The sequence below is a fragment of the Capra hircus genome, chromosome 6, assembly GCF_001704415.2.
Source record: "Capra hircus breed San Clemente chromosome 6, ASM170441v1, whole genome shotgun sequence".
NCBI lineage: Eukaryota > Metazoa > Chordata > Mammalia > Artiodactyla > Bovidae > Capra > Capra hircus.
In genome coordinates this window covers 95,808,860-95,836,678 of record NC_030813.1, presented here as the reverse complement: position 1 = coordinate 95,836,678, position 27,819 = coordinate 95,808,860, and the positions used below count along the sequence as shown (strand labels likewise).

The 27,819-nt window shown below is 37.8% G+C and overlaps 1 protein-coding gene and 1 pseudogene across 3 annotated transcripts in view; both read right to left on the bottom strand.

Annotated features, from left to right (window-relative positions):
- The window catches only part of C6H4orf22 (chromosome 6 C4orf22 homolog), a 710,136-nt gene that overhangs the window by 362,649 nt on the left and 319,668 nt on the right, over positions 1-27,819 (bottom strand). The window contains exon 4 of one of the 3 annotated variants that reach the window (XM_005681815.3): positions 23,343-23,414. The exons of the other annotated variants lie outside the window; for them this stretch is intronic. Coding sequence (XP_005681872.2) covers positions 23,343-23,414 — 72 coding nt within the window. The remainder of the gene's footprint in view (positions 1-23,342; positions 23,415-27,819) is intronic. 3 annotated transcript variants of the gene reach the window in all.
- On the bottom strand, positions 17,946-18,756 carry LOC102178255 (annotated as a pseudogene).

Below are 27,819 nucleotides of genomic sequence, written 5' to 3'. Positions count from 1 at the left end.
GATCACTTTATTAAACATGATATCCTGATTTATAAGAAATATACATTTGGTCATTCAGATGACAAAATCTTATATATATACATTTACTCTTCCTCCATAGTTCCTGGCTCATGGCTTCCAAACACTTGAAATTTTCTGAGCCAATAGAAGAATGGGAACAATTTTTATGATAGTATTTGTTCTCCTATCCTGAGTGCCTGAAAGGGCTTCAGAGCTGCAAAGGTGACATGGGTGTTTTGTTATTTTCAACAAACCCCCTTCCATAACAATTGAGCTTATACTATGGAAGGTTACTTTTGGAAAATACTAAGGATGAGGGCTGGTGCCCAGGAGAAACAACCGTGTGATTATAGAGGGTTGAAAATTTCAGTTCAACCCTATGATTTCCAGGGAGGAGAGAGGAGCTAGAGGTTGTATCAATCACCAGTGGATAAAGATGGACAGGGAGGCCTGGCGTGCTGCGATTCATGGGGTCGCAAAGAGTCGGACACGACTGAGCGACTGAACTGAACTGAACTGAAAGATATAATTAATTATGCCCAGGTAATGAAGGAGATGTGAGAGTTGGACCATAAAGAAGGCTGAAAAGTGAAAGTGAAGTCGCTCAGTCATATCCGACTCTTTGTGACCCCATGGACCCTAGCCTACCAGGCTCCTCCCTCCATGGGATTCTCCAGGCAAGAGTACTGGAGTGGGTTGCCATTGCCTTCTCCAGGGGTCTTCCTGACCCAGGGATTGAACCCAGGTCTCTTGCATTCCAGGCAGACCCTTTAACCTCTGAGCCACCAAGAAGACTGAGCGCTGAAGAATTGATGCTTTTGAACTGTGGTGTTGGGGAAGACTCTTGAGAGTCCCTTGGACTGCAAGGACATCAAACCAGTCAATCTTAGTGGAAATCAGTACTGAATATCATTGGAAGGACTGATGCTGAAGATGAAGCTCCAATACTTTGACCACCTAATGCAAACAACTGTCTCCTTGGAGAAGACCCTGATGCTAGGCAAGATTGAAGGCAGTAGAAGAAAGTGGTGACAGAGGATGAGATTGTCGGATGGCATCATTGACTTAACGGACATGAGTTTGAGCAAACTCAAGAAGAGAGTGAAGGACGGGAAGCCTGGCATGCTGCAGTCCATGGGGTTGTAAAGAGTCAGACACAACTGAGCACCTGAGCAAAAATAACCAATGAAGTTTCCATAAAACCCAAAAGGTGGGGGTTCAGAGACCCAGGCTGGTGAACGAGGACACTTCCAGGTACCACCATACCAGACACGAAACTTCACAAGGAAGGAAGCTGTTTTCCCTGAGACTCTCTATACATCCCTTCAACTGGCTACTGATCTATATTCTTTAATATCCTTTCCAATAAATCAGCACTCTAGTGAATAAAAAGGCTTTTCTGAATTCTGTGAGCCATTCCAGTAAATTAGCTGAACCCAAGGAAGGGGTCATGGGGAATCAGGAGGGAGAGGGGTTCAGGATGGGGAACACGTGTATACCTGTGGTAGATACATGTTGATGTATGGGAAAACCAATACAATATTGTAAAGTAATTAACCTCCAATTAAAATAAATAAATTTATATTAAAAAATAAATCAATAAATAAAGTCAGTGGGACTTGTGATTGGCATCTGAAGTGGAGAATGGTCTTATGTTACTGATTGAGCCCTTTACCTGGGTAATGAGATACTATCTCCAAAGACAGTGTCAGAAATAATTCAAATTATACACACACACACACACACAAATATACATACACTTTGAAACTGAGTCCAGGAAGCCAAAAGAGTAATCAATATTACATGTATAAATGTCACACTTCCTCTATGTTTTAATACTTCTGGGTATGAGTTTCATAGGTATTTTAAATAAAAATTTTATTTTTATTTCATTTCTATTAGAATATAGTTATTTTAAGTAACAGTTTGTCCTGTTTATAACATAGTAAACCCTACTCTAACTACACTGAATAAAAATCCACTTGTCATTAACTATCTCATCTTCAATTCTGAACTAAGAAAAATTTATATAGTGTATTTTTTAGCTTATTAGTAATAAAAAATCATGGAAATAATCAGAGCTTATGTGAGTGATTTGGCTGCAAGACCCTTCAGAAAAAACTCCTTTCCTGATTTATATGATTTTTGTCTTGTGCTTATATGATTTTGGTTTGAGTTTCCATTTTATCTTCTAAGATTTCATTGATCTTTACTTCATATTATTTCACCTCTAAATCATTTTTATATAGCTCTAATTTTTTCCTAAAACAGTAGAGGTCCTTAACATCTTTGTATCCATGGCATAACTCTGAATATAAGAACACTTGGTCACAAACTTGAAAGACTTAGATTTAATTACTATCAAATTATTATTTGCTTGGTTGTCCTTCAGTCCTATGCCTCTGTTTAAGAAAAACTGTTTACTCTCTTTACTTACATGTACATGAGATGAAAAATTTTACACACTGTAGATAATACTTTTTTCTTCAAAAATAACTTGACTTTATACAATACCTCCTACATCTTAATTCCAAAAGTATACCTGGCTTAACCTCTTATTTTTCCTTCAAAGAGCTGAAAGAGTAAAAGCTTATTCTTTTTATACTTGACCTTCATTAATAGTCAACGAGATGTTTATAGGTTATAAGGGATTAGTAACCCTTCATTGTTGGAAAAGGCGATGGCACCCGACTCCAGTACTCTTGCCTGGAAAATCCCATGGATGGAGGAGCCTGGTAGGCTGCAGTCCATGGGGTCGCAAAGAGTTGGACACGACTGAGTGAATTCACTTTCACTTTTCACTTTCATGCATTGGAGAAGAAAATGGCAACCCACTCCAGTGTTCTTGCCTGGAGAATCCCAGGGACAGGGGAGCCTGATGGGCTGCCGTCTATGAGGTCACAGAGTCAGACACTACTGAGGCGACTTAGTAGCAGCAACCCTTCATTGTAATTTTACATGCTTAGGGGCAGCCAGAAGGCTTTGCTGGGTTCACAGAAAAGAGCCACTTTGGTCTGGTTCCAGTCTTGGCACCCAAAGTAAACAGTTCACAGTTAACTTGGGAAGTCACACAAATAAAATTTACATGAAAATAGAATGCAATGCAACATAATACAAAACAATGTGACATTTGTTATAACTTTATGTGAGGTAAACTCTTAGACATCTGAAGCTGAATTGATCAATCAAAGGAAATAGCTACTCTTTCCTGGAGAGGTGAAGTGAAAGTTGCTCAGTCGTGTCCCACTCTTTGTGACCCCACGGACTATACAGTCCATGGAATTTTCCAGGCCAGAATACTGGAGTGGATAGCCTTTCCTTTCTCCAGGGGATCTTCCCAACCCAGGGATCGAACCCAGGTCTCCCGCATTGCAGGAGGATTGTTTACCAGCTGAGCCACAAGGGAAGCCCTTTCCTGGAGAAGGTTAGTAACTAAGCAGTGGATAACTAAGGCTAATTACCAGCTCCCAAGCTCCTGAAGGAATGGTATTGCTCTACTTTAAAGGAGACCATGAGGGCCCAGATTTCCACACAGCTAAATGCCATTCCCACAAGCAATAATGTGATTCTTTAATAATGTCTTAAAACTCTTGCAGAGGTTGTGGAGTTAAATACAGAAGACAGAAATTACTCCTAAGCTATCACTGCTGGAAGTACCAAGATGCATGCCAGCCTAGGGTGAATCAGTGGTGTCAGTTTTCTTTTCCCAGGTAGACACACTGGAGCTGGGTATTTAAATATTCTGAAAGCTTTACTTTGTAAAGAAGTTTGGCTTCAGTAATCCACGATACTTTGTTATAAATAGTTGAAAATATTAGAAAAAAGTAAACACAGTGCTGTTTACTTTGTACTTATATAAGTTTGCTTCCATATCAGTATTTACCTAGCCAGTGAACAATGTTTGACCAGTAAACAGCCAACAGTTTCTAAATTCTGCACTCTGTTTGCAGTTCCCTAAGCTCAAATCAGGATTTCTAAAGACTAGTACACTAATTTCTTCATATTAGTAAATATTAGTACTTTCAATTCTCAGTATTAGCCAAAACCTATTGACTACACAGAAAGAAGGAAAGAGTTAACGCAATAAAATGAAGAGATTTTCAAATAACTAAAGTATGTTATTAAGATAAAAATGATGTTCTAGTACTCTTCACCAGTGAGGCTATCCATAATAAAATGATGTTTAAAATATAATTAGTTAATAAACATTTAAATATGTCAGTGAAGAAATGGGAAATGAATCTATAATTAAACATAGCTCACAAAGCTTTGGTGTAAGTGCAACCAAAGGTGTCTTGTTTATGTTGACATTAAAATCATGTCTTTCTCTTCTGATCAAAACACATTTCAAACATGTCAACTTCAAGCAACATTTTAATAACAGTGATGTTCAATTTTTTTTTAATTTCTGATAAGTGGGATATCTACTTTTTTTGAGGCAGGGGATAACCAAAAATTTTATTATCTAGTTTTGACATCAAGCTATATTAACGCTGAAATCCCATTAACTGACATTCAAAGCAGCATTTTTTTGTTACTGAAGTATAGGTGAGTTACGGTATTATCTGGTGTACAGCATAATGATTCAGTATTTGTATAGATTATATTCCATTAAAAATTATTACAAAATAATGACCATAAATCCTGTGCTATACAATATATCCTTGTTGCTAATCTATTTCATAGATAGTAGTTTGTATCTCTTAATTGTATATCCCTAATTTTCCCCTAATTCATTTAAAGACTTGTAAGCACATATCGTCACCCTTCTTATTTAACTTATATGCAGAGTTCATCATGAGAAACGCTGTACTGGAAGAAACACAAGCTGGAATCAAGATTGCTAGGAGAAATAATCACCTCAGATATGCAGATGACACCACTCTTATGGCAGAAAATGAAGAGGAACTAAAAAGCCTCTTGATGAAAGTGAAAGTGGACAGTGAAAAAGTTGGCTTAAAGCTCAACATTCAGAAAACGAAGATCATGGCATCTGGTCCCATCACTAGATGGGGAAACAGTGGAAACAGTGTCAGACTTTATTTCTGGGGGCTCCAAAATCACTGCAGATGATGACTGCAGCCTTGAAATTAAAAGACACTTACTCCTTGGAAGAAATGTTATGACGAACCCAGACAGTATATTCAAAAGCAGAGACATTACTTTGCTGACTAAGGTCCGTCTAGTCAAGGCTATGGCTTTTCCTGTGGTCGTATATGGATGTGAGAGTTGGACTGTGAAGAAGGCTGAGTGCCGAAGAATTGATGCTTTTCAACTGTGGTGTTGGAGAAGACTTGAGAGTCCCTTGGACTGCAAGGAGATCCAACCAGTCCATTCTGAAGGAGATCAACCCTGGGATTTCTTTGGAAGGAATGATGCTAAAGCTGAAGCTCCAGTACTTTGGCCACCTCATGAGAAGAGTTGACTCATTGGAGAAGACTTTGATGCTGGGAGGGATTGGGGGCAGGAGGAGAAGGGGACGACAGAGGATGAGATGGCTGGATGGCATCACTGACTCGATGGACGTGAGTCTGAGTGAACTCCAGGTGATGGTGATGGACAGGGAGGCCTGGCGTGCTGTGATTCATGGGGTCGCAAAGAGTCGGACACGACTAAGTGACTGAACTGAACTGAACTGAACTGAACTGAACTGAACTGAACCACATTTAAAAAGAGCCACGTTGCCAGACATTGTCAGAATTTATTTTTCCAAGTTAAAAAAAAAACATTTTCCCATATCACCCAACTTCTGTCTCAAACAAACTACATGAATTTTGCCTGCTAACTTTTCAGGAGTGCAGCCAGACTTCTAAGAACATAGTAACTTATGCTTTTCCAGAAAAGATCTGGCCCCAGTTTCTCCACATCACCCACATCCAATCAGTGCCAACTTCTCCAATGAGATATCTGTGATATCTGTTATATCAAGAGCCCCTTTTCAGTAGAACTGCCTTTAATTTAGAGTCAGTGCCTCATGACTGCTATGGACTGTCTGTCATCTCTATTAAATATAGAGCTGCTGGATGGCATCACATGGTTATTAGTCATATAAATGCACCTCTTGAGACCCTTTCTATCAGGAACACTCTTTCTATATGTTTTGAATCACCCCTTGAGACTTGAAATATGCAAAGATAGCAGCAAATTTTAATCAAAACTCTTCTCATTAAGATAGGATGAATATAACTTCAGTCCAAACTGACATTAACAATCTGTTGGGGTGAACTTAACTTGTAAATGGATAATTTGTTATATATACAGAGAGAAAAAAATGAAAAAGATAACAAATGTACTTAACAAATAGGACAAGGGCCCATGAACAATAGCATCAATTAACAAAACCCAACTCCATACTAACTGGAAGGCAGTAATAATAACTTAAAATAATTAGAGAAAATGAATCAAATATGTGCCTGCCTGCTTTTCTGGCAAAGATACAGGGAAAAGCATGGCCAACAGTGTTCAGAGTTATAAACTGAAGACAGATTCTTGTCTTTCCCATCACTTTTGTCTCAGTCAACAGTGTTCTGAACAAGCATTAGTCCTTGCAGGTGTAGATGGATTGTAAAATGCCATCAGTTTCAAAAGAGCACCATCATATGTACAAAAGGAAATGATGTTGAACTGAAAGTGGTTCTCAAAGTTTAAATGCCTAAGCTCCAGTTCCTGATTAACTAATTCAGCATTCTACAAAAGAAACATAGGGGTTTCTCATGGAGGTCACGTGTGGACTGCATTTTGCAAAATACTGCTACATGGATGCATACCAGTAAAACACTGAAGCCAACTGAAACGGGGCAGAGGACAAGTGCTTCTGTTTGTCCTGACTGACATTATGGATGTGACCAAGTTCTGGAGAGAGAAGGGTGGAAGTAATGTAATTTGGGATTATAATGAACTAAATTTAAGGAACTGAGTTACTTAAATTTATTTGCAACACCATAGGGGTTCCATCAGATTTAGAGTTAAATGATTCAGGCAACGACAACAAAAATATGTAAAATAATGTATTAATTATCCTTAGAAAATGAGAGGTTCCAGAAAAGACATGATGCCAGTGACTTCATAGCTGTGTAGATTTTACCCATTTCTATGGATCTCCCTAAAATGAATTTTCTACTACTTCTTTCTCTGACAAACACACTGGACAACATTTACATTATATAGGTGATTTGTCATTCTTCTGACTTTTCCCCACTCACTTAACATAAAATTTTGCTGTTGTTTAGTCACTAAGTCATATTCAACTCTTTTGTGACCCTATGGACTGTAAACCATCAGCTTCTCGGTCCATGGGATTACCTAGGCAAAAATACTGGAGTGGGTTGCCATTTCATTCTCCAAGAGATTTTCCCAAGCCAAGGATCGAACTTGCATCTCCTGCATTGGCAGGCAGATTCTTTACCCTGAGGGAATATTCTGAGTTAACATCCCAATTCTGTTCCTTACCAGTCTTGAAGAAAAATGCGTGCCTTATGCCCTATGCCTTAGCCTAGGAAACAAGTAATGTGGTTTTGGGGGGAACAAGTAATGTACCTCACGTACAGTTGTGAGCATTAAATGTGAAAGAGCCTAATAACATATCTAGTACATTACTGTTACTTTCCTTTCCCTCCTTGGCTGTCATTTTTTTCCGTTCTCACTATCATACTTAATTCCTTAAGGCTGGTGCTTCTTATATTCTAAAGGTAAATAGAACAGAAAAACAAGCTTCTTAAGAACTATGTATTAAATGGAAGACTTGTGAGAGTCCAAAGTGCAATGTTAGGGTTTGGGGTGTTCAGAGGTATTTCACACTTAATTGAGAGGATTGGTCAACTTCTGTTTAAGTGAAAATAGTATCACAAAACTTTAAATTAAACCATAGAAAGTTATTTGGTATAAGGATGATCTGCGTACAGAAATAGGAATAATTGAACTCTCACAAATTTTTTATATAAAAAAATTTCACAGAACATTTTTTTGGAAGTACTACCCATGACAATCAGAGAAGAAAAGAAATCAAAATAATCCAAAGGGGGGAAAAAAGAAGTAAAACTCTCAGTATTTGCAGATGACATGATAGTATACCTAGAAAGGGGCTTCTGGGGTGGTGCTAATGGTAAAGAACCTGCCTGCCAATGCAGGAGACTTAAGAGATGCTGTTTTAATCCTTGGGTTGGGAAGATCCTCTGGAGGAGGGCATGGCAGCCCACTACAGTATTCCTGTCTGGAGAATCCCATGGACAGGGGAGCTGGCAGGCTACAGTCCACAGAGTCACAAAGAGTCAAACACTACTGAAGTGACTTAGCGCACACACACAAACACAGCTACAGAGAAAATCCTAAGGACAGCCTCAAAAAACTACTAAAGTTCATTAATAAATTCCTGAAATTGGCAGAATACAAAATTAATACAAAGAAATCTGTTGCACTTCTATAAATTAACAATGAAAGATCAGAAAGAGAAATTAAGGAAACAATACCATATTTTGTCCCATCAAAGACAATAAAATATCTAGGAATAAACATACCTAAAGGAGGCAAAAGACCTGTACTCTGGAAACTATAAGATATTGACCACAGAAATTGATGATGAAATGAACAGATGAAGAGATATTCCATATTCTTGGATTGGATTAATACTGACTGTACTACTCAAGGCAAGCCATAAATTGAATGAAATCCCTATCCAATTATCAATGGAATTTTTTTTGTGCAGATCTAAAACAAAAAAAATTCTTAAAATTTGTACGGAAACACAAAAGACCCTGAATAGCCAAAGCTATCTTGAGGAAAAAAAAATGGAGCTGGAAGAGTCAGATGCCTCAACTTAAAGCTATACTATAAAGCTACAGTAGTCAACAGTATGGTCCTGGCACAAAAACAGAATTGTAGATAAATGGAACAGGATTGAAAGCCCAGAAATAAGCCCCCACACCTATTGTAAATTAATGTATGACAAAGGAGGCAAGAATATACAAAGGAGAAAAGACAGTCTCCTCAATAAGTGGTTCTGGGGAAATTGGAGCTACATGTAAAGAATGAAATTACAATATTTTCTATCACCATACACAAAAAAAAGCTCAAAGTAGATTGCAGCTCTAGTGTAAGACTGGATACTATAAAACTCTTAGAGGAAAGATCTTTTTTGATCCACCTCCTAGAGCAATAAAAAAAAATAAACAATGGGACATATTTAAATTTAAAAGCTCTTGCATGGCAAAGGAAATCATAAACAAAACAAAAAGATAACCCACAGAATGGGAGAAAATATTTTCAAATCATACAATTGACAAGGCTTAAAATTTGCATGAAAACACAAAAGACACTGAATAGCCTAAATATATAAGCAACCTAAATATACAAATGGCTTATGTAGCTCAATTTAAAAATAAACTACCCAATCAAAAAATGGGCAGAAGACCTAAACAGACATTTCTCCAGAAAGATGGCCAAAAGCCACATGAAAAGATGCTCAACACTGCTAATTATTCAGTTCAGTTCAGTTCAGTCACTCAGTCGTGTCTGACTGTTTGTGACCCCATGAATTGCAGCACACCAGGCCTCCCTGTCCATCACCAACTCCTGGAGTTCACTCAGACTCACGTCCATCGAGTTGTTGATACGATCCAGCCATCTCATCCTCTGTCATCCCCTTCTCCTCCTGCCCCCAATCCCTCCCAGCATCAGAGTCTTTTCCAATGAGTCAACTCTTTGCATGAGGTGGCCAAAGTATTGGAGATTCAGCTGCAGCATCAGTTCTTCCAAAGAACACCCAGGACTAATCTCTTTTAGAATGGACTGGTTGGATCTCCTTGTAGTCCAAGGGACTACACCACAGTTCAAAAGCATCAATTCTTCTGCGCTTAGCTTTCTTCACAGTCCAACTCTCACATCCATACATGACCACAGGAAAAACCATAGCCTTGACTAGATGGACCTTTGTTGGCCAAGTAATGTCTCTGCTTTTGAATATACTATCTAGGTTGGTCATAACTTTTCTTCCAAGGAGTAAGCATCTTTCAATTTCATGGCTGCAATCACCATCTTCAGTGATTTTGGAGCCCAGAAAAATAAAGCCTGACACTATTTCCACTGTTTCCCCATTATTTCCCATGAAGTGATGGAACTGGATGCCATGATCATAGTTTTCTGACTGTTGAGCTTTAAGCCAACTTTTTCACTCTCCACTTTCACTTTCATCAAGAGGCTTTTTAGTTCCTCTTCACTTTCTGCCATAAGAGTGGTGTCATCTACATATCTGAGGTTTTTGATATTTCTCTCGGCAATCTGGATTCCAGCTTGTGCTTTTTCCAGTCCAGCATTTCTCATGATGTACTCTGCATAGATGTACTCTGCTTACTCCTTGGAAGAAAAGTGACGACCAACCTAGATAGTATATTCAAAAGCAGAGACATTACTTTGCCGACTAAGTCCGTCTAGTCAAGGCTATGGTTTTTCCTGTGGCTATGTATGGATGTGAGAGTTGGACTGTGAAGGCTGAGCGCTGAAGAATTGATGCTTTTGAACTGTGGTGTTGGAGAAGACTCTTGAGAGTCCCTTGGACTTCAAGGAGATCCAACCAGTCCATTCTGAAGGATATCAACTCTGGGATTCCTTTGGAAGGAATGATGCTAAAGCTGAAGCTCCAGTACTTTGGCCACCTCATGCGAAGAGTTGACTCATTGGAAAAGACTGATGCTGGGAGGGATTGGGGGAAGGAGGAGAAAGGGATGACTGAGGATGAGATGGCTGGATGGCATCATGGACTCGACAGATGTGAGTGTGAGTGAACTCTGGGAGATGGTGATGAACAGGGAGGCCTGGGGTGCTGCGATTCATGGGATCGCAAAGAGTTGGACAAGACTGAGCGACTGAACTGAACTGAACTCTGCATAGAAGTTAAATAAACAAGGTGACAATATACAGCCTTGACATATTCCTTTCCCTATTTGGAACAAGTCTGTTGTTCCATGTCCAGTTCTAACTGTTGCTTCCTGACCTGCATATAGGTTTCTCAAGAGGCAGGTCAGGTAGTCCGGTATTCCCATCTCTTTTAGAATTTTTCACAGTTTATTGTGATCCACACAGTCAAAGTCTGTGACATAGTCAATAAAGCAGAAGTAGATGTTTTTCTGGAATTTCTTGTTTTTTTGACGACCCAATGGATGTTGGCAATTTGATCTCTGGTTCCTCTGCCTTTTCTAAAACCAGCTTCAACATGTGGAAGTTCATGGTTCATGTATTTCTGAAGCCGAGCTTGGAGAATTTTGAGCATTACTTTACTAGCGTGTGAGATAAGTGCAATTGTATGGTAATTTGAGCATTCTTTGGCATTGCTTTCTTTGAGATCGAATGAAAACTGACCTTTTCCAGTCCTGTGGCCACTGCTGAGTTTTCCAAATTTCCTGGCATATTGAGTGCAGCATTTTCACACCATCATCTTTCAGGATTTGAAATAGCTCCACTGGAATTCCATCACCTCCACTAGCTTTGTTCATAGTGATGTTTTCTAAGGCCCACTTGACTTCTCATTCCAGGATGTCTGGCTCTAGATAAGTGATCACACCATTGTGATTATCTTGGTCATGAAGATCTTTTTTATACAGTTCTTCTGTGTATTCTTGCCACCTCTTCTTACTATCTTCTGCTTCTGTTAGGTCCATACCATTGAGACATCACTGACACTGGTCAGAATGGCCATCATCAAAATGTCTATAAAAAATAAATGCTGGAGAGGGTATGGAGAAATAGGAACCCTCCTACAGTGTTGGTGGGAACGTAAATTGATGAAACCACTATGAAGAGCAGTATGGAGTTTCTTTAAAAAACTAAAATATGCTTGGGGCTGGTGTACTGAGATGACCCACAGGGATGGTACAGGGAGGGAGGAGGGAGGGGGTTTCAGGATGGGGAACACGTGTACACCTGTGGCAGACTCATGCTGATGTATGGCAAAACCAATACAATATTGTAAAGTAATTAACCTCCAATTAAAATAAAAAAGTTTATATTTCTAAAAAAAAAAAACTAAAATAGAGCTACTGTATGATCCAGCAATCCCACTCTTGGGCACATATCCAGAGAAAACCACAATTCGAAAGATACACACACCCTGATGTTCACTGCAGCACTATTTTCAATAGCCAAGACATGAAAGCAACCAACAAATACATGGAAGAAATTGACAGATGACTAGATAAAGAAGATATGGTTCATATATACAAGGAAATATTACTCAGTCATAAAAATGAATGCCATTTGCAGCAATATGGACATACCTAGAGAATGTCATACTAAATGAAGTAAATCAGACAGAAAAAGACTAATATATGATATCATTTATATGTGAAATATAAAGAAATTATACAAATGAATTTATTTAAAAGAGAAATTGACTCACAAGTACAGAAAACATACTTATGGTTACCAAAAGGCAAAGAGGGGAGGGATAAATTCAGTGTTTGGGATTAACACATACACACTACTATAAATAAATAGATAATCAACAAGATATACTAAATAGCACAGGGAACACTACTCAATATTCTGTAATAACCTATATGGGAAAAACTTGGAAAAAGAATAGATGTAAGTATATATATAACTGAATAATTTTGTTGCACACCTGAAAATAATACAATGTTGCAAATCCACTATATTCCAATATAAAATAAAAAATTTAAGAAGAAACAAACAATAAACCACATAATATTAAATAATAATGATACATTTTTAGCCTTACATATGGTTTAGGGTGGGTTTCTGTAAATAAGGATGAGAGTGAAAGTGTTAATCATTCATTCATGTCTGACTCTTTGAGACCCCATGAACTGTAGCACACCAGGCTCCTCTGTCCATGGGATTTCCCAGGCTAGAATACTGGAGTGGGTAACCATTCCTTCCTCCAGGGGATCTTCCCAATCCAGGGAAAGAACGTAGGTTTCCTGCATTGCAGGCAGGATCTTTACCATCTAAGCCATATTAGTTGATATAGCTTGAAATAGATACTTCAGGATTTTTTTTTCTCATCAGACTCTAACATAATCTTTATCAGAGAAATCAAATTTATATTGTTCTTTTGAGATAAATTCTTTAGTAACAAGCAAGTCAATCCATCCTTTTCACTAAATTTTAGGCTCTGTGCTTTAGTTTGCTGTGTTATTTTTATCCTTAGGTGAAATAAGAGAAAGGACAACATGGGATGAGAAACAAAGGTATAGAAATGAGAATTATATTATTTCCTTTGGGCTCTGAAAAAAAAAAATACCATGTTTGTGGCAAACAAAATAGAACAATTCTAGTAGATAACTGTATTCATGTACTCTTCGCTGTATCACTAATCTAAAAATAACTGGCCCACACTTTCTCCTTGAGGGATAACAATGACAACAAAAGCCCATTAGAGCATGGCCATTATCAGAGATTTGTCAAGTTCACACAATATGCATTCACTCATCTGTAGCTCAGTTTTAGGACACTGACCCAAATGCTTTCCCTCACACGCAAGTGTATTTCAAGAATTCTCTGCCTGGGACAGCATATGAAGTACATGTAATGGGCAGTAATGACAACATTCAGTTTTTCTCATTGCTCAGGTCAACACCTATCATAGGGGTGGTAGCACTGCAAGTAATGCATTTCAGCCTCCCAGCTTGCCTTTCATCCTTTAGTAAATGGGGAGTTAAGAGACGAAGTTCTCAGAACTTTCAAGAGAACTCAAGAGGGTTTGCTCAGTGGAGTTCAAATATCAAGCTAAGAGCAAGTTGCTGTTTTGACTTGAACCCTGTTTCCTACTAATGTCTCAACCCAGGTGTGACCTGCATTTGATAAAACATTAACTTTGTTCTCTGTGTAAATAAAATGGTGGCTCTCCAGGTGCACCTGCTGTATGGTATTACAGGCAAACAGAAAGTTATCAGAGGGTAACGTACAAAAAATAAACAGAACAAGTGTGCTAAGGGGCACATTTAGATTGCCGTTGTAGATTATGTATACAGTTAAATCTTTCTGTCGAAGTTTAACACAGTTACTGAATATAACGTATAATCCACATGGAAGCTAATTTCTTCAAGGCTCCTCAATTTATGGGGAATATTTTTAAAACCATCTTAGGTGAGAAAGTTTTAGGTTCTCTCAACAATTACATAACTGGAAGGTATTGAAACGTACTGTGGAGAAAAGGGGAAAAAGTGTTAGTAACAGTCTGGAATAAGCTATGCCTCCTTTTAATATCTTCTGTGACATGACAGAATGATATAGAGTACTGGGCACATTTATTACTGACAGGTGTAATTTCACCCCTACTTGAGGGGCCATGACTTTAAAAGGAGATGAAAGCTTCCAGCTGATGTATGAGGGACGAAAAGTCTGACAGGAATAACATGACTGTCTCAAGGGAATTGAGTCATGTGGTCCTGTGGTTTACCATTTGGCCATGAAGTTACAAAGATTTACAGTGTGCTCTGAAGGGGTTTGGAACCCGTTTATTTGCATTTTCTCCTGGAGAACTGATAGACCAACTTAGCAAACCTACACACAGTGAGACTAGCTCACCCTGCAGCTGATAATGACATAATGGTTATAGGCCACCCGGAGCAATTGAGCCATGACTGATGAGACCCTCCTGCCAGCAAGTTTCTGGGTTAATCACAAGATTTAAGATGTAAAAAGCCTTTATAATTATCAATGAACATGAACCATAGCTTTCCATTTAGGAAGGATCTTATTTCACTTTTGTAGATTATATAATATTGACAAGAAGGTCCCAAAGGACTTTGTAGCATAAGGTCCATTCTGATAAAAGATCTTTAAATTATATTGGTTAGTTAAGCCAACATACATTCTGTACTATTATCATTAAGGAACTGGGCATAGCAACAATGAGTTTAAGAAAAATATTTAAAACATGAAGCAGAGAATATGTGAGTGCAAATTACTATAATATAAGGAATAATGTAATGAGTATCACAGGAAAGATATGGGAGAGAATGAGAGAAAAAGCAATTGGCTATTTCTCTTTAGATATAATAATAGCATGCGTTTTGTTAGAATTTACTCTTTGGGGGGAAATAATTGCAAACCATACACCTGATAAGAAATTCATATCCAAATTATATGAGGAGCTTATGCAATTCAACAGCAAAAAAGAAATAATCTGGCTTTAAAAATGGGCAAATGATCTGAAAAGACATTTTTACAAAGCAAACTTACAAATGACCAACAATTATCTGAAAAGGTGCTCAACATCACTGATCACTGGAAAATGCAAATCCAAACCACAATGAGATATCACCTCACACTTGTTAAAGAATGGCTATAATCAAAACATTAAGAGATAAGCAGTGAAGAGAATATGGAGAAAAAGGAACACTTGTACATTGTTGATGGGAATGTAAATGGGTACAGCCATTGCAAAAAATAGTACAGAGGTTCCTTAAAACTAAGATCCAATTTCCAGCTATATAGCCCGAAGAAATGATATCTGGACCTCAAAGAGATAACACACACACACATATATATATATGTATATAATTCAGCTATAAAATTATAATTATGAAATAGTATGAAGGCAAAGCTACTATCTGTAACAATATTGATGAACCTTGGGGACATTACACTAAATGAAATAAGCCAGACACAGAAAAACAAGTTCCTTATGATTTAACTTTTATGTGGAATCTTAATTAAAATAGTCAAACTCAAAGAAGAAAAGAGTAGAATGGTGGTTGCTTGGGGCTGTGGAGGGGTAGGTAACAGGGAGACATTAGTCAAAGGGTATAAGAATAGTTATAAGATGAACAGATTCTGAGGATCTAATGTACAGCATGGTAACTGTAGTTAATAATACTATACGTATTCTTGAAATTTTCTATGGGAATAGATCTGTGCTCTCACCAAGAAAAAAGTGTGTGAGATGATGAACATGTTAATTAGCTTGATTCTGGTAACAATTTCATAATATTTACATATATAAAATCATCATATTGTACATTTAAATAGATAAGATTTTTATATGTCAATTATATCTCAATGAAGTTGGGAAAAAATTGCTCTGTTTCTTTTTCTTTTATTTTCTAATAAGACTAAATTTATTCAATACTCTAGTAAAAGTTTTGATTATAAGTATCCAACAGTATAAAAATACAAAACAGATTTGTAGATTTCTAATATATTAATACAAAGTGCATGACTACATACAGTACATCCTACAGGCAAAGAGAGGTGGAAGGGGGAAAGAAGACTGTGGTTGAGGTCTAGTAATAAATAAATAAATACAGAAGTAGAGATGATCCATATTATAGTATATTCTACCACCAATACTGCAGCCAAAATGTACAAAAAAAAATTCAAAATAACTCAGGAGGAAGATGATAATGGCTGGGGTTCTCGTAATACACCTCAAAGTCTGCAGGAGCACTGACCCAACTCACTGCGTAGTCTGTGCATATGGTGGCTTGTAGTTTTTCCCAAAGGAAGAAATATAAAACTTTAAGTTTTGATTGAGAACTATAAAACTATAGGGTACCCATAAAAGGTGGCTCATTCTCTTGTTATGTATACTATCCAATCTTTAAAATCCAGTTTTAAAAATAAGTACTGAGTCATGTTTTACCAGGGCGGCAAACGATGCTTCCTCATTATGAAAACAGGTGACATATTTTCCCTGTACTTTTAGAAAAGAGGCAATAGATAGTACTTTGGTTTGGGTTCAAGTAAAAGGCTTTTAATGAAGGTTTTAGAATGGAAGAGCTCCACATTTAGGATGTATCATCTAACACCTCAATGTTCAGAAAGCCTGACTAAAAGAAGCCAAACCAAAACCAACCCACTCCGCATTAACACACACCTCTTTTCTTTTAGTAGAATTTTACTTTAATATAGAATGAAAAAAAAAAAAATCCCAAAACCCTAACAGGTTAAAACAAGTCAAACAACCATTCTACACAGATAAAACCTTCACAAAGGTCAGCGGAAGTAATCCAGAGCTAAAACTGAATTGTGCAGGTTTTCAGTGAAGTCACCAGTCACGTAACACAAATTATTTACATACTTGCAAGCCCTCTAAGAAATGTGCCCCAAGAAGCATTGACCTTTGTTTTTCTCGTGTGCCATCCTAAAGACTTGCACATTGTTATTTTTCAGATAATCTAACATTTTTAATAGAGAATGTTCTCTACCAAGTGGTAATGCTTTGGTACTATTCATATAGGATTGCTTATCCTAAAGACTGGACATTTCCCCAAGAGGAACTTTAATTCTGCTTTAAGTTTTGATTCTGCTTTTTAAGTTTCATATAAATTAAAATCTGTATCAAATATCAGTATGGAGGGAGACACAGATGCAACATATACAGTCAAGTTACCTCTGCATATTTAGAAATTACTCCTTCAAGATATTCACACCAGAGAGCTGTCTGTCCTGCTTAATATTCAGTAGTACAGGTTTGAATCACCAGAACCTCGGCAAGACCTTAAGATTTCAGTTATTAACAACTACCTCTAGGGGCAAGTCCATGTTTACTGAGTTATGACAAATTTATTATAATGAAGAAAAACAAGTGTAGCCAGCCATCTTAAAAATTGCCCCAACCACTGCTTCTCAAAATAGAAAGACTAAAACTTACATACGTTTATCATACAACAAATCCCATCTCTGTCCCCTGAAAATTCCCCTAATTTCATTTGTTAGAAGGGGATTTTTAAAAAAGACTTAAAGAGCACTTTACAACAGCATTCAGCTTTCCTATTAAATACTCAGTATCTTAAATATTATGTACACTTCTTTTTTATCTCTTAGTAAGCTTCACTGGCTTTAGAGTTTGTGGAACTGGAGGAAAAATAACCCATTCAAAACTATTCTACAAATCCATCTTTTGGCAGAATAGCAGGTATCCAAATTAAAAATAGGAGGGTCATTTTGTTGCTTTGTTTTCCAAAATTTAAATCATTTTTGCTCCCCTTCTACATAAAGCTTAGCCACCACTCCTGAGTGGAGATAGGCAGAGGCTCTGGCCCCTGCTCCTCCAGCTTCTCAGCAGCTGCTTTCTTATTGCTGCAGCAAGGCTTGACTAGATGTGTGTTGATGAGGACTTCCCCAAAACGGCCCTTATAGATAATGCCACAGCATATTTTCTGTCTTTTCCAGTATGTGAGATCTAAAAAGGAAAACACTGGCGTTCTGTTGGAGCCAGAAGCCATCTCTGGATCTGAGCCATCATCTGACTGGTTACTGTAACAGGGAGACTGAGCTGGACAGGCACTTGAGGTTGTACTGTGAGCATCAGAACTGTGGCCTTTAAATTCCTTCTGCAGTTTACTGATCTGGTTACTTTTTACCCTGTTTCCAGATAGAGTTTTCACTTTCTTTGATTTCAGTGTAGTCTTTAGACTGCGTCCTGCCCTTGCATCTACCACAATTCCAGGGGTTTTTTTGTTTTGTTTTGTTTTGTTTTGTTTTTTAATCCTGCTGGCAATTTCTTCCATCTTTTCACAAGCAGGACACAGGCATTACAGATATCTCCTGACCGAGTCTCATGTAACCCAAAACAGCTCTGAAAATCCTTTTCATAGCGTTTACTGTCAGTGAATCGAGAACTGGAGGATTTAGCTCTGCAAATACAGCAGCCCTCTATACTTCGGTACATCTTTGGCTTGTGAAAACCAAACATCTTTTCTTCTGGGCAATAGCCTTCCAAAAGCAGCCGTTCCACGCGCAATAACGTTCCCGAGGGGCGAAGTGAACACCAAGTCAACCCCCCCTTCAAATCGCTCCCTCCTCCTCAACTGCCTTGTCTAGTAAGATTGTCTCCTGCAGTTCTCTCTGTTTCTTAAATGTGCAACTTTTTTACTACTTCAGCACTATGTACAGTCAAGGTGGATTGGGAGGTTCAGGTGAGTCTAGGGTATTCACAACTTTGAAACCAGTGTAATGGTCTTCTGTGAACAGAGAGAAGACTCATTTCCCTCTGCACCTTGTTGATGTTATTTATTATTATTAGAACTTCTATTAAAGAAGTTGTTAATATGATCAGAAAGGAGAACTGAAAAGGGGAACTGAAATCTCTTCAAATAATAAATTACAACTTCATAAAATATAGATTAAATAAATATGTAATTTAACTGGAATTCTCTGGCTTTTTCCATGATCCAGCAGATGTTGGCAATTTGATCTCTGGTTCCTCTGCCTTTTCTAAAACCAGCTTGGACATCTGGAAGTTCACGGTTCACGTATTGCTGAAGCCTGGCTTGGAGAATTTTGAGCATTACTTTACAAGCATGTGAGATAAGTGCAAGTGTGTGGTAGTTTGAGCATGCTCTGGCATTGCATTTCTTTGGGATTGGAATGAAAACTGACCTTTTCCAGTCCTGTGGCCACTGCTGAGTTTTCCAAATTTCCTGGCATATTGAGTGCAGCACTTTCACAGCATCATCTTTCAGGATTTGAAATAACTCAACTGGAATTCCATCACCTCCACTAGCTTTGTTCATAGTGATGCTTTCTAAAGCCCACTTGACTTCACATTCCAGGATGTCTGGCTCTAGATGAGTGATCACACCATCGTGATTATCCAGGTCATGAAGATCTTTTTTGTACAGTTCTTCTGTGTATTCTTGCCACCTCTTCTTACTATCTTTTGCTTCTGTTAGGTCCATACCATTTCTGTCCTTTATTGAGCCCATCTTTGCATGAAATGTTCCCTTGGTATCTCTAACTTTCTTGAAGAGATCTCTAGTGGAAAAGTTGGCTTAAAGCTCAACATTCAGAAAATGAAGATCATGGCATCCGGTCATCTGAACTGAAGTTAACTGGAAACCTATAAATATTAATGAATATTATTCTGCCTTAAAGTTTTAACAAACTTTCAGTGGGTAAAACATTCAGTTCAGTTCAGTTCAGTCACTCAGTTGTGTCCAACTCTTTGTGACCCCATGAATCGCAGGACGCCAGGCCTCCCTGTCCATCACCAACTCCCAGAGTTCACTCAGACTCACATCCATCGAGTTGGTGATACCATCCAGCCATCTCATTCTCTGTCGTCCCCTTCTCCTCCTGCCCCCAATCCCTCCCAGCATCAGAGTCTTTTCCAATGAGTCAACTCTTCGCATGAGGTGGCCAAAGTACTGGAGTTTCAGCTTTAGCATCATTCCTTCCAAAGAAATCCCAGGGTTGATCTCCTTCAGAATGGACTGGCTGGATCTCCTTGCAGTCCAAGGGACTCTCAAGAGTCCTCTCCAACACCACAGTTCAAAAGCATCAATTCTTCAATGCTCAGCCTTCTTCACAGTCCATTTCTCACATCCATATATGACCACTGGAAAAACCATAGTCTTGACTAGACGGACCTTAGTCGGCAAAGTAATGTCTCTGCTTTTCAACATGCTATCTAGGTTGGTCATAACTTTTCCTCCAAGGAGTAAGCGTCTTTTAATTTCATGGCTGCAATCACCATCTGCAGTGATTTTGGAGCCCAAGAAAATAAAGTCTGACACTGTTTCCACTGTTTCCCCATCTATTTCCCATGAAGTGATGGGACCGGATGCCATGATCTTCGTTTTCTGAATGCTGAGCTTTAAGCCAACTTTTTCACTCTCCACTTTCACTTTCATCAAGAGGCTTTTTAGTTCCTCTTCACTTTCTGCCATAAGAGTGGTGTCATCTGCATATCTGAGGTGATTGATATTTCTCCCGGCAGTCTTGATTCCAGCTGGTGTTTCTTCCAATCCAGCATTTCTCATGATCAATTCAAAGGAGATAACTATGAAAACTCATTTGACTTGTTCAAACATCATTTAGAATTTTTTACTTCTTTTCACTTTATCATTTTGAGGGTCATTTATGAACTATTCAAACAAAATCATTATTTTCATAGAAAAAAATCCACTAGTTGGCATAGATATATGGTCACCAAAAAATCATAGAAGGTAGCATACAAACAGGTTAATATCTAGACAGGCTAGGCATTGGTGAAAAGCTACCAAAATATACTATTACACATAAAATAGAAACTGTAAAAAATTCCATTAATGCCATATAAACAAAAAGTAGGGAAATTTTTAAATATTCAAAGCACTATCAAAAAATCGTTGGAGAATTCCTTGATATTTACCCCCAAGGAGTTGAATGATTATGCTTACAGAAAAACCTGCACATAGATGCTTAGAGCAGCTTTATTGTTAATTATTAAACCTTGGAAGAAACCAAAATGAATAGATAAATGAACCCTGGAATAACATTCAATGCCAAAAAGAATGAGTGACCAAGTCATGAAAAGACACAGAAGAAATTTAAAGACATATTCCTGAGTGAAAAAAAAAAAAAAATCCAACCTGAAAAATACTGTATACTACCAACTGTATGACATTCTGAAAGAGGCGAAACTATGGAGGCAGATTCATGTTGATGTATGGCAAAACCAATACAATATTGTAAAGTATTTAACCTCCAATTAAAATAAATAAATTTATATTTAAAAAATAAGTAAATAAATAAAACAACAGTAACAACAAGAAAAAGATCAGTAGTTGTCAAAAGTTTGGGGGCCAGGCAGTGGAGAGTGATGAAAAGGCAGAGCACAAAGGATTTTCAGGGCATAGGGGTACATGTCATTTCACATTTGTCCAAACCCACAGAATGCACATTACCAAGAGTCAACTATAATGTAAAGTATGGACACTGGGTGATCATGATGTGTCAATGTAGGTTCATCAGTTGTAATAAATTGATGAACCTACATCCCTCATTCCATTGATGTTGATAATAGGGAAGACTATGTGTGTGTGGAGAAAGCAGACATATGGGAAAAAATTAACAACTATGAATATTATTCAGATTTCACTGCAAAGCTTTGCTAGTATACATAATTATACACAAGGCAAAAGTCTTATTGATTTACAAAAGTCACATTATTTAACAAAATGTAAGCTTTTTTTCCCCCTCCAAAACAATCTTAAGTTTCTGAATATAGTAAGGTGCTCAAATAGAAAACAGTATGGTTATACAAAAAATTCCTTGGGAACTTTTCTGAGAAATTCATCCCTACATTTCTTTGTATTGAATTATCATTTCTAATTAAAAGTCTCACACACTTTGCGAACTTAAAAAACTGAAATAAATTTAAATGTACTCAATGCTCTGTGCTGACTTAAATGAAAAGGAAATCCAAAAAAGAGGGGATATATTTATACATATAGGGGCTTCCCAGATGGCACAGTGGTAAAGGATCTGCCCGCTAATGCAAGAGACTCAAGAGATGCAGGTGCAGTCTCTGTGTCGGGGAAGATTCAATGGAGTAGGAAATGGCAACCCCTTCCACTATTCTTGCCTGGAAAATTCCATGGACAGAGGAGCCTGGTGGGCTATTGTCCATGGGGTCGCAAAGAGTGGGACATGACTGAGCAACTGAGTACTCATTCATATATACATATAGCTGATTCCCTTTCCTATAACAGCAGAAACCAACACAACACTGTTTAAAACAACTACAGTCCAGTAAAAATGAAAATAAACCGACTCAATGGATATGGTTTTGGGTGGACTCAGGGAGTTGGTGATGGACAGGGAGGCCTGGCGTTCTGCAGTTCATGGGTCGCAGAGCTGGACATGACTGAGCCACTGAACTGAACTGAACTTTCCTCATTGGCTCCATCTGAACCTCTCTCTCCCCATACATATCCACAGGTTTATAGACACAAACACATACACCCACTCTCTTAGCTTTACTCAGTTGTATATTAAAATTGTAAGCCATTTCTGACCATTGACATGATGTTTCTGTGTGTGTGTTAGTCACTCAGTCACATCCGACTCTGCAACCCCATGGACTGTAGCCCACCAGGCTCCTCTGTCCATGGAATTCTCCAGGCAAGAATACTGGGTGGTTGCCATTTCCTTCTCCAGGGGATCTTCTCAACCCAGTAACTGAACCCACTGCAGGCAGATGCTTTACCGTCTGAGATACTAGTGTGATGTTTCTATCTCTGTATTATTCTGCGTTAAACCTCCTGGCTTCATCCCATCAGGTAACATCTGCTTTCTATCAATGCCAAGAAAGACAGGCTCTTTAAATAGACTTTCTTTAAAGAATAAGTAAAAAGAAAAATCCAGGAGTTGTCTGGATCTTTAAAACGTAGAAATCTAGGTTCTTTTACTACATCTGAAATAGGTTTTTCTATATGAAAGCTCTCCTTTACCTCCAGAAAATTGTGGAAAATACCAACATCTGTGTATTGCAATAAAAGCACTACTTGTAACTGCCATTCATCAAGTCAGTGAGTAATTCGGAAAACAGTAGCAATAGACCTTGGAGTGTAGTATACGTAGGATGAAGCCAAAATGTTTTCCTAACTTGTAAAGGAAACTTCGCTATGAGCACTACTTTCTGCCAGTTTCTTCTTAAAGGTATGAGCAGCATCAGCCTCCTGTTGATTTAACTCCAATAATTGAGAGGAAATCCAAATGAGGCATGTTCCATAGGTTAACAATTCACCCTATTAGAGTAAAATTTGAAGCCCACTCTCTGTTATTACTGGAATCAGCCATCAGTCAGGCATACTGATAAGTGAAATGAACAAAAATATGCAACCTGTTAATAATTAAATGTATCATTTATTTTCCTTTCAAGAATCCACTTTTAAATGTTAGCAAAAACACACACAGCCTAAAAATGAAAGTGAAACAGAAAAAGCAAGAAGCTGATAAATTGAATAATTTACTTCTTACTGTTTTATGTTTAGCAACACTTGTGAATGGTATTGAATTTAAGACAGTTCATTTCTTTAGTGTGAATGTCTCTACGTAGTATAATTATATAAATACCTTCTCTGACCCAGGGATTAAACCCGGTTCTCCTGCCTTGTGGGCAGATTCTTTACCATTTGAGCCATGGGGGAAGACCAGGTATAACAGACATAGAAAAATATTAAGATGAAGAGTTATATAATTATGATATACTAGATGCAAAAAGAAATTTCAGCTAGGAAGTGTTTTATAAATGTCTCTACTATATTGTACTCTATCTAAAATAAAAATAAGCAAAACCACCTCAGAGAACCTTCATGCTATTAAATTACATAAGCTTCGAGTCCAGTGCAATTTCCAAACAGCCCTTCTATGATGGATTCATGATTGGAATTATATTCCTATTTTCCTAGCATTAACAGTAGAAAGCAGGTATTCATCTTTACAGTGATACCTTTCCTAGTTCTCTCTGTATCACTGAAATGGAAAAACAAGTCCTACAAACAATCCTTCTTACTCTAGACCTTCTAACACTCACAGCTTTCACTCTGCAGTCAGAAACTAAGCTACAGTCAGCTCCTCTGGTTTTCAGGAAAATGACCCAATGTTTCCCAATTCTAAAGTAAGAAAATACTGAGATTCATATACCTGTGAGATTTTTTCTTTCTTACCATTGACTTTTCACCTTGTTATTTTCAGTCATTCAGTCGTGTCTTACTCTGTGACCCAATGTACTGCAGCACACTAGCTTTCCCTGTCCTTCACTCTCTCCCAGAGCTTGCTCAAACTCATGTCCATTGAGTCGATGATGCCATTGAACAATCTCATCCTCTGTTGCCCCCTTCTCCTCCTGCTCTCAATTTTTCCCAGCATCAGAGTCTTTTCAAATGAGTCGGCTCTTTGCATCAGGTGGCCAAAATATTGGAGCGTTAGCTTCAACATCCGTCCTTCCAATGAATATTCAGGATTGATTTCCTTTAGGATTAACTGCTTTGATCTCCTTGCTGTCCGAGGGACTCAAGAGTCTTCTCTGGAGCACAATTCGAGAGCATCAATTCTTTGGTGTTCAGCCTTCTTTATGGTCCAACTGTCACATCCATACATACTGGATAAACCATAGTTTTGACTATACTGACCTTTGTCAGCAAAGTGATGTTTCTGCTTTTATATACGCTGTCTATTTTTGTCATAGCTTTTCTTCCAAGCAGCAAGTGTCTTTTAATTTCATGGTTGCAGTCACTGTCTGCAGTGGTTTTCACCGATTTCCCCCATATTTACAGCTCTAACTCCTGGCATCACCCTGCTCATTTCCTTCCTCTTCTCCCTCCCGCCCTTCCTTCCTTTCTCTCTATTTCTCTCTCTCTGTGTCCATTTCTCTCTGTCTCTCTGTGTCTCTCTAATTCTCTCCTCCCCACGTGTTTGGTTTTAACAAATGCTGAACACCTAAACATCCTTATTTAGAGAATACACTGAAAAGACAGACATGGTCTCATTCCTTATGGCGCTTCTTGCCTCTGGTCTATCTAAGGAGACAGATATTGAAAGAAAATGCAGGTGTGATGAAGAAGTTTAGGGTATGACAAGACCATACAATAAGAATATTTAACATTCTAATTTTTATATTCCTCCTAAGGAAGTAACAGTCAAGTTTGTCTCTAAAGATATAAAAATTACACAACATAAAAAGTACATAAATTAAAAATATAAAGCATAATAGAAAACTGTTAAATAAAAGCAATCATAACCTTGTTTGAAAGGTCCATCTTCTTCTTCACTTAGGTAAAGAAAACTGTCCCCAAGAGACTAGCCTTCACTACTTCTTTTGCTCCCTGTCTACCTCTTTTCCTCCCTTCCCTCTTTCTGTAAATATTTTCTGAATGCATACTATTTTCCAAACACAAGAAATAACAATCATTATCAAAATTATCTAAAAACTGTTATCACAATTTAAATCCACACATACCCTGCTATAAATTTATTTTATAGAAACTCTCGGGTAAGCTAAGGATATTTATTAGTTTTATAACAGAAAAAGCTAAAAAAAAAAAAAGAAATACTATGCAGTTTTTAAAAAAGATTGAGGCAAATCTATATGACCTAACTTCACAAACGAATTTAGATTTATTGCCACATGGAAACAGTAAGCTGCATAAAAGCATATGCAACATAATCCCATTAGAGTATATATGGAAAATTATTTCTAAATCTATATCGATAATTCCTTTTACTAATGTATTTATACCTCTTCATGGGTCTACAACTATGTACCTGTTGCTATAGTAATAGCCATGTATCTTTGTACATCCATGGAATGTTTCTGGAAAGATTTACAAGATACTGTTAGTTTCAGAGGAGCAGTGAGATTCGAAAATGGGACTTTAACGTTTAATCTATACCTATTCTTGGGAGCTTCACTGACTCTTCTGTCAACAAGTGGAGAGGCCTCCCTAAGAAAGGTAATTTGATTCCTATCGGCCTAAGAGGACTTTCATGGACTGGCCAGAGCTCACCATCGCTGGAAACAGGAATGTTGCCCATTAAAACAAAGCAGCATGACTAGCTTTTAGTACTCAACATACTAAAATTTTGACAAGTGTCATTAAAAATAATAGCAAACAATAGGTGAATCTGGGTAAATGGTATACAGATATTGTATTATTCTTGTGTCTTTTCAATAGTTTAAAATTGTTTCTAAAGGAAAAGATTCAAAAACAAACAAACAAAAAAAAAAACAGCTGGCACAATGAAATGTTAGAGAGTAGGGGACAAAACAGACTGGTTTTGGTTTTCTGTAAAAACAAATGTCCTCTTTTCATTTCATTTGTAGGTTACGTTTAGAGCCAGAATGAAATACCACAAGCAAAAAGCTCATTTTGAAAGCACATTCCTGACATTTGTCTCCATTTCTTTTGTTTAAAAGGTGATGTAGGGAGTCAGTGGACTTTGCAGGTGGTGCAGTGGTAAAGAATCCACCTGCCAAAGCAGGAGACACAAGAGAAGTGGGTTTGATCCCTGAGTAGGGAAGATCCCCTGGAGGAGGAAATGGCAACCTGCTTCAGTATTTTTGCCTGCAAAATTCCATGGACAGAGGAACCTGGGGGGCTACAGTTTATGAGGTCACAGAGTTGGACATGACTAGCGCATACAGCACAGTAAATCAGTAGGAGGATTTTTTTAATGCTATTTCCTCTTGGTGATACAATCTCTTTCAGTCTTCCAGTCTGTATCTAGAGTTAGATGTACTAGTATAACTTCTTTTATGTTTAAGGAAAGATGATTATTATGAAAACACAGTAGAAAAATCATTTTGATATTTTTCTTCTCCCATTAGGCCAATTTCTACCTTTGGAAAATAAAGTCAAAGACATGCTTAGCAAGCATTTGGTTGAAAATTAAATGCTCTTCCAAAGAAAATGTATTTGCACAGAAACATCTCTCCAAGAGAAATCATCTAACTCCTATTTTTAAAAATACAAATAACTTATCTTAACATGACCTCAAACAGAATACAAATAACAATTTCTCTTTTAATTGAGGTATGAATTTTTTATAACTGAGTCACGAAAGATGGAGCTGTAAAATTTTTTCTCTGTAACTGAACTTACCTTGTGATCCTTCATTTCAACTGGTGGCAAAATATGTGATCTTGCCAGTGCAAAACAAACTCAATTCCTTTCTTCCTAGTTTAAACACACTTTCTCTGAGGAAAATATTCCAATGGCTCGGAATTCTCTTCATCATCAATCTCTTTTTGATCTTCTTAAGATTAAATTTCTCCTTCTAGTATCACACAGACCTCAGAGGACAGGTGTCCAATCCAAGTTCACTGACATCTACCCATTCTGCCTTCCAGATGTAGTATATAATTCGTGTGTGTGTGTGTGCGTTGCTCAGTCATGTCTGACTCTGTGACCCTATGGACTGTAGCCTGCCAGCCTCCACTGTCCATGACAAGAATACTGGAGTGGGTAGCCATTTCCTTCTAGAGGAGATTTTCCTGACCCAGAGATCGAACTCGGGTCTCCCTCATTGCAGATGGATCCTTTTCCATCTGAGCCACATAATTCATACTTTCAGCTTTTGATGGTGGTCCCTGTG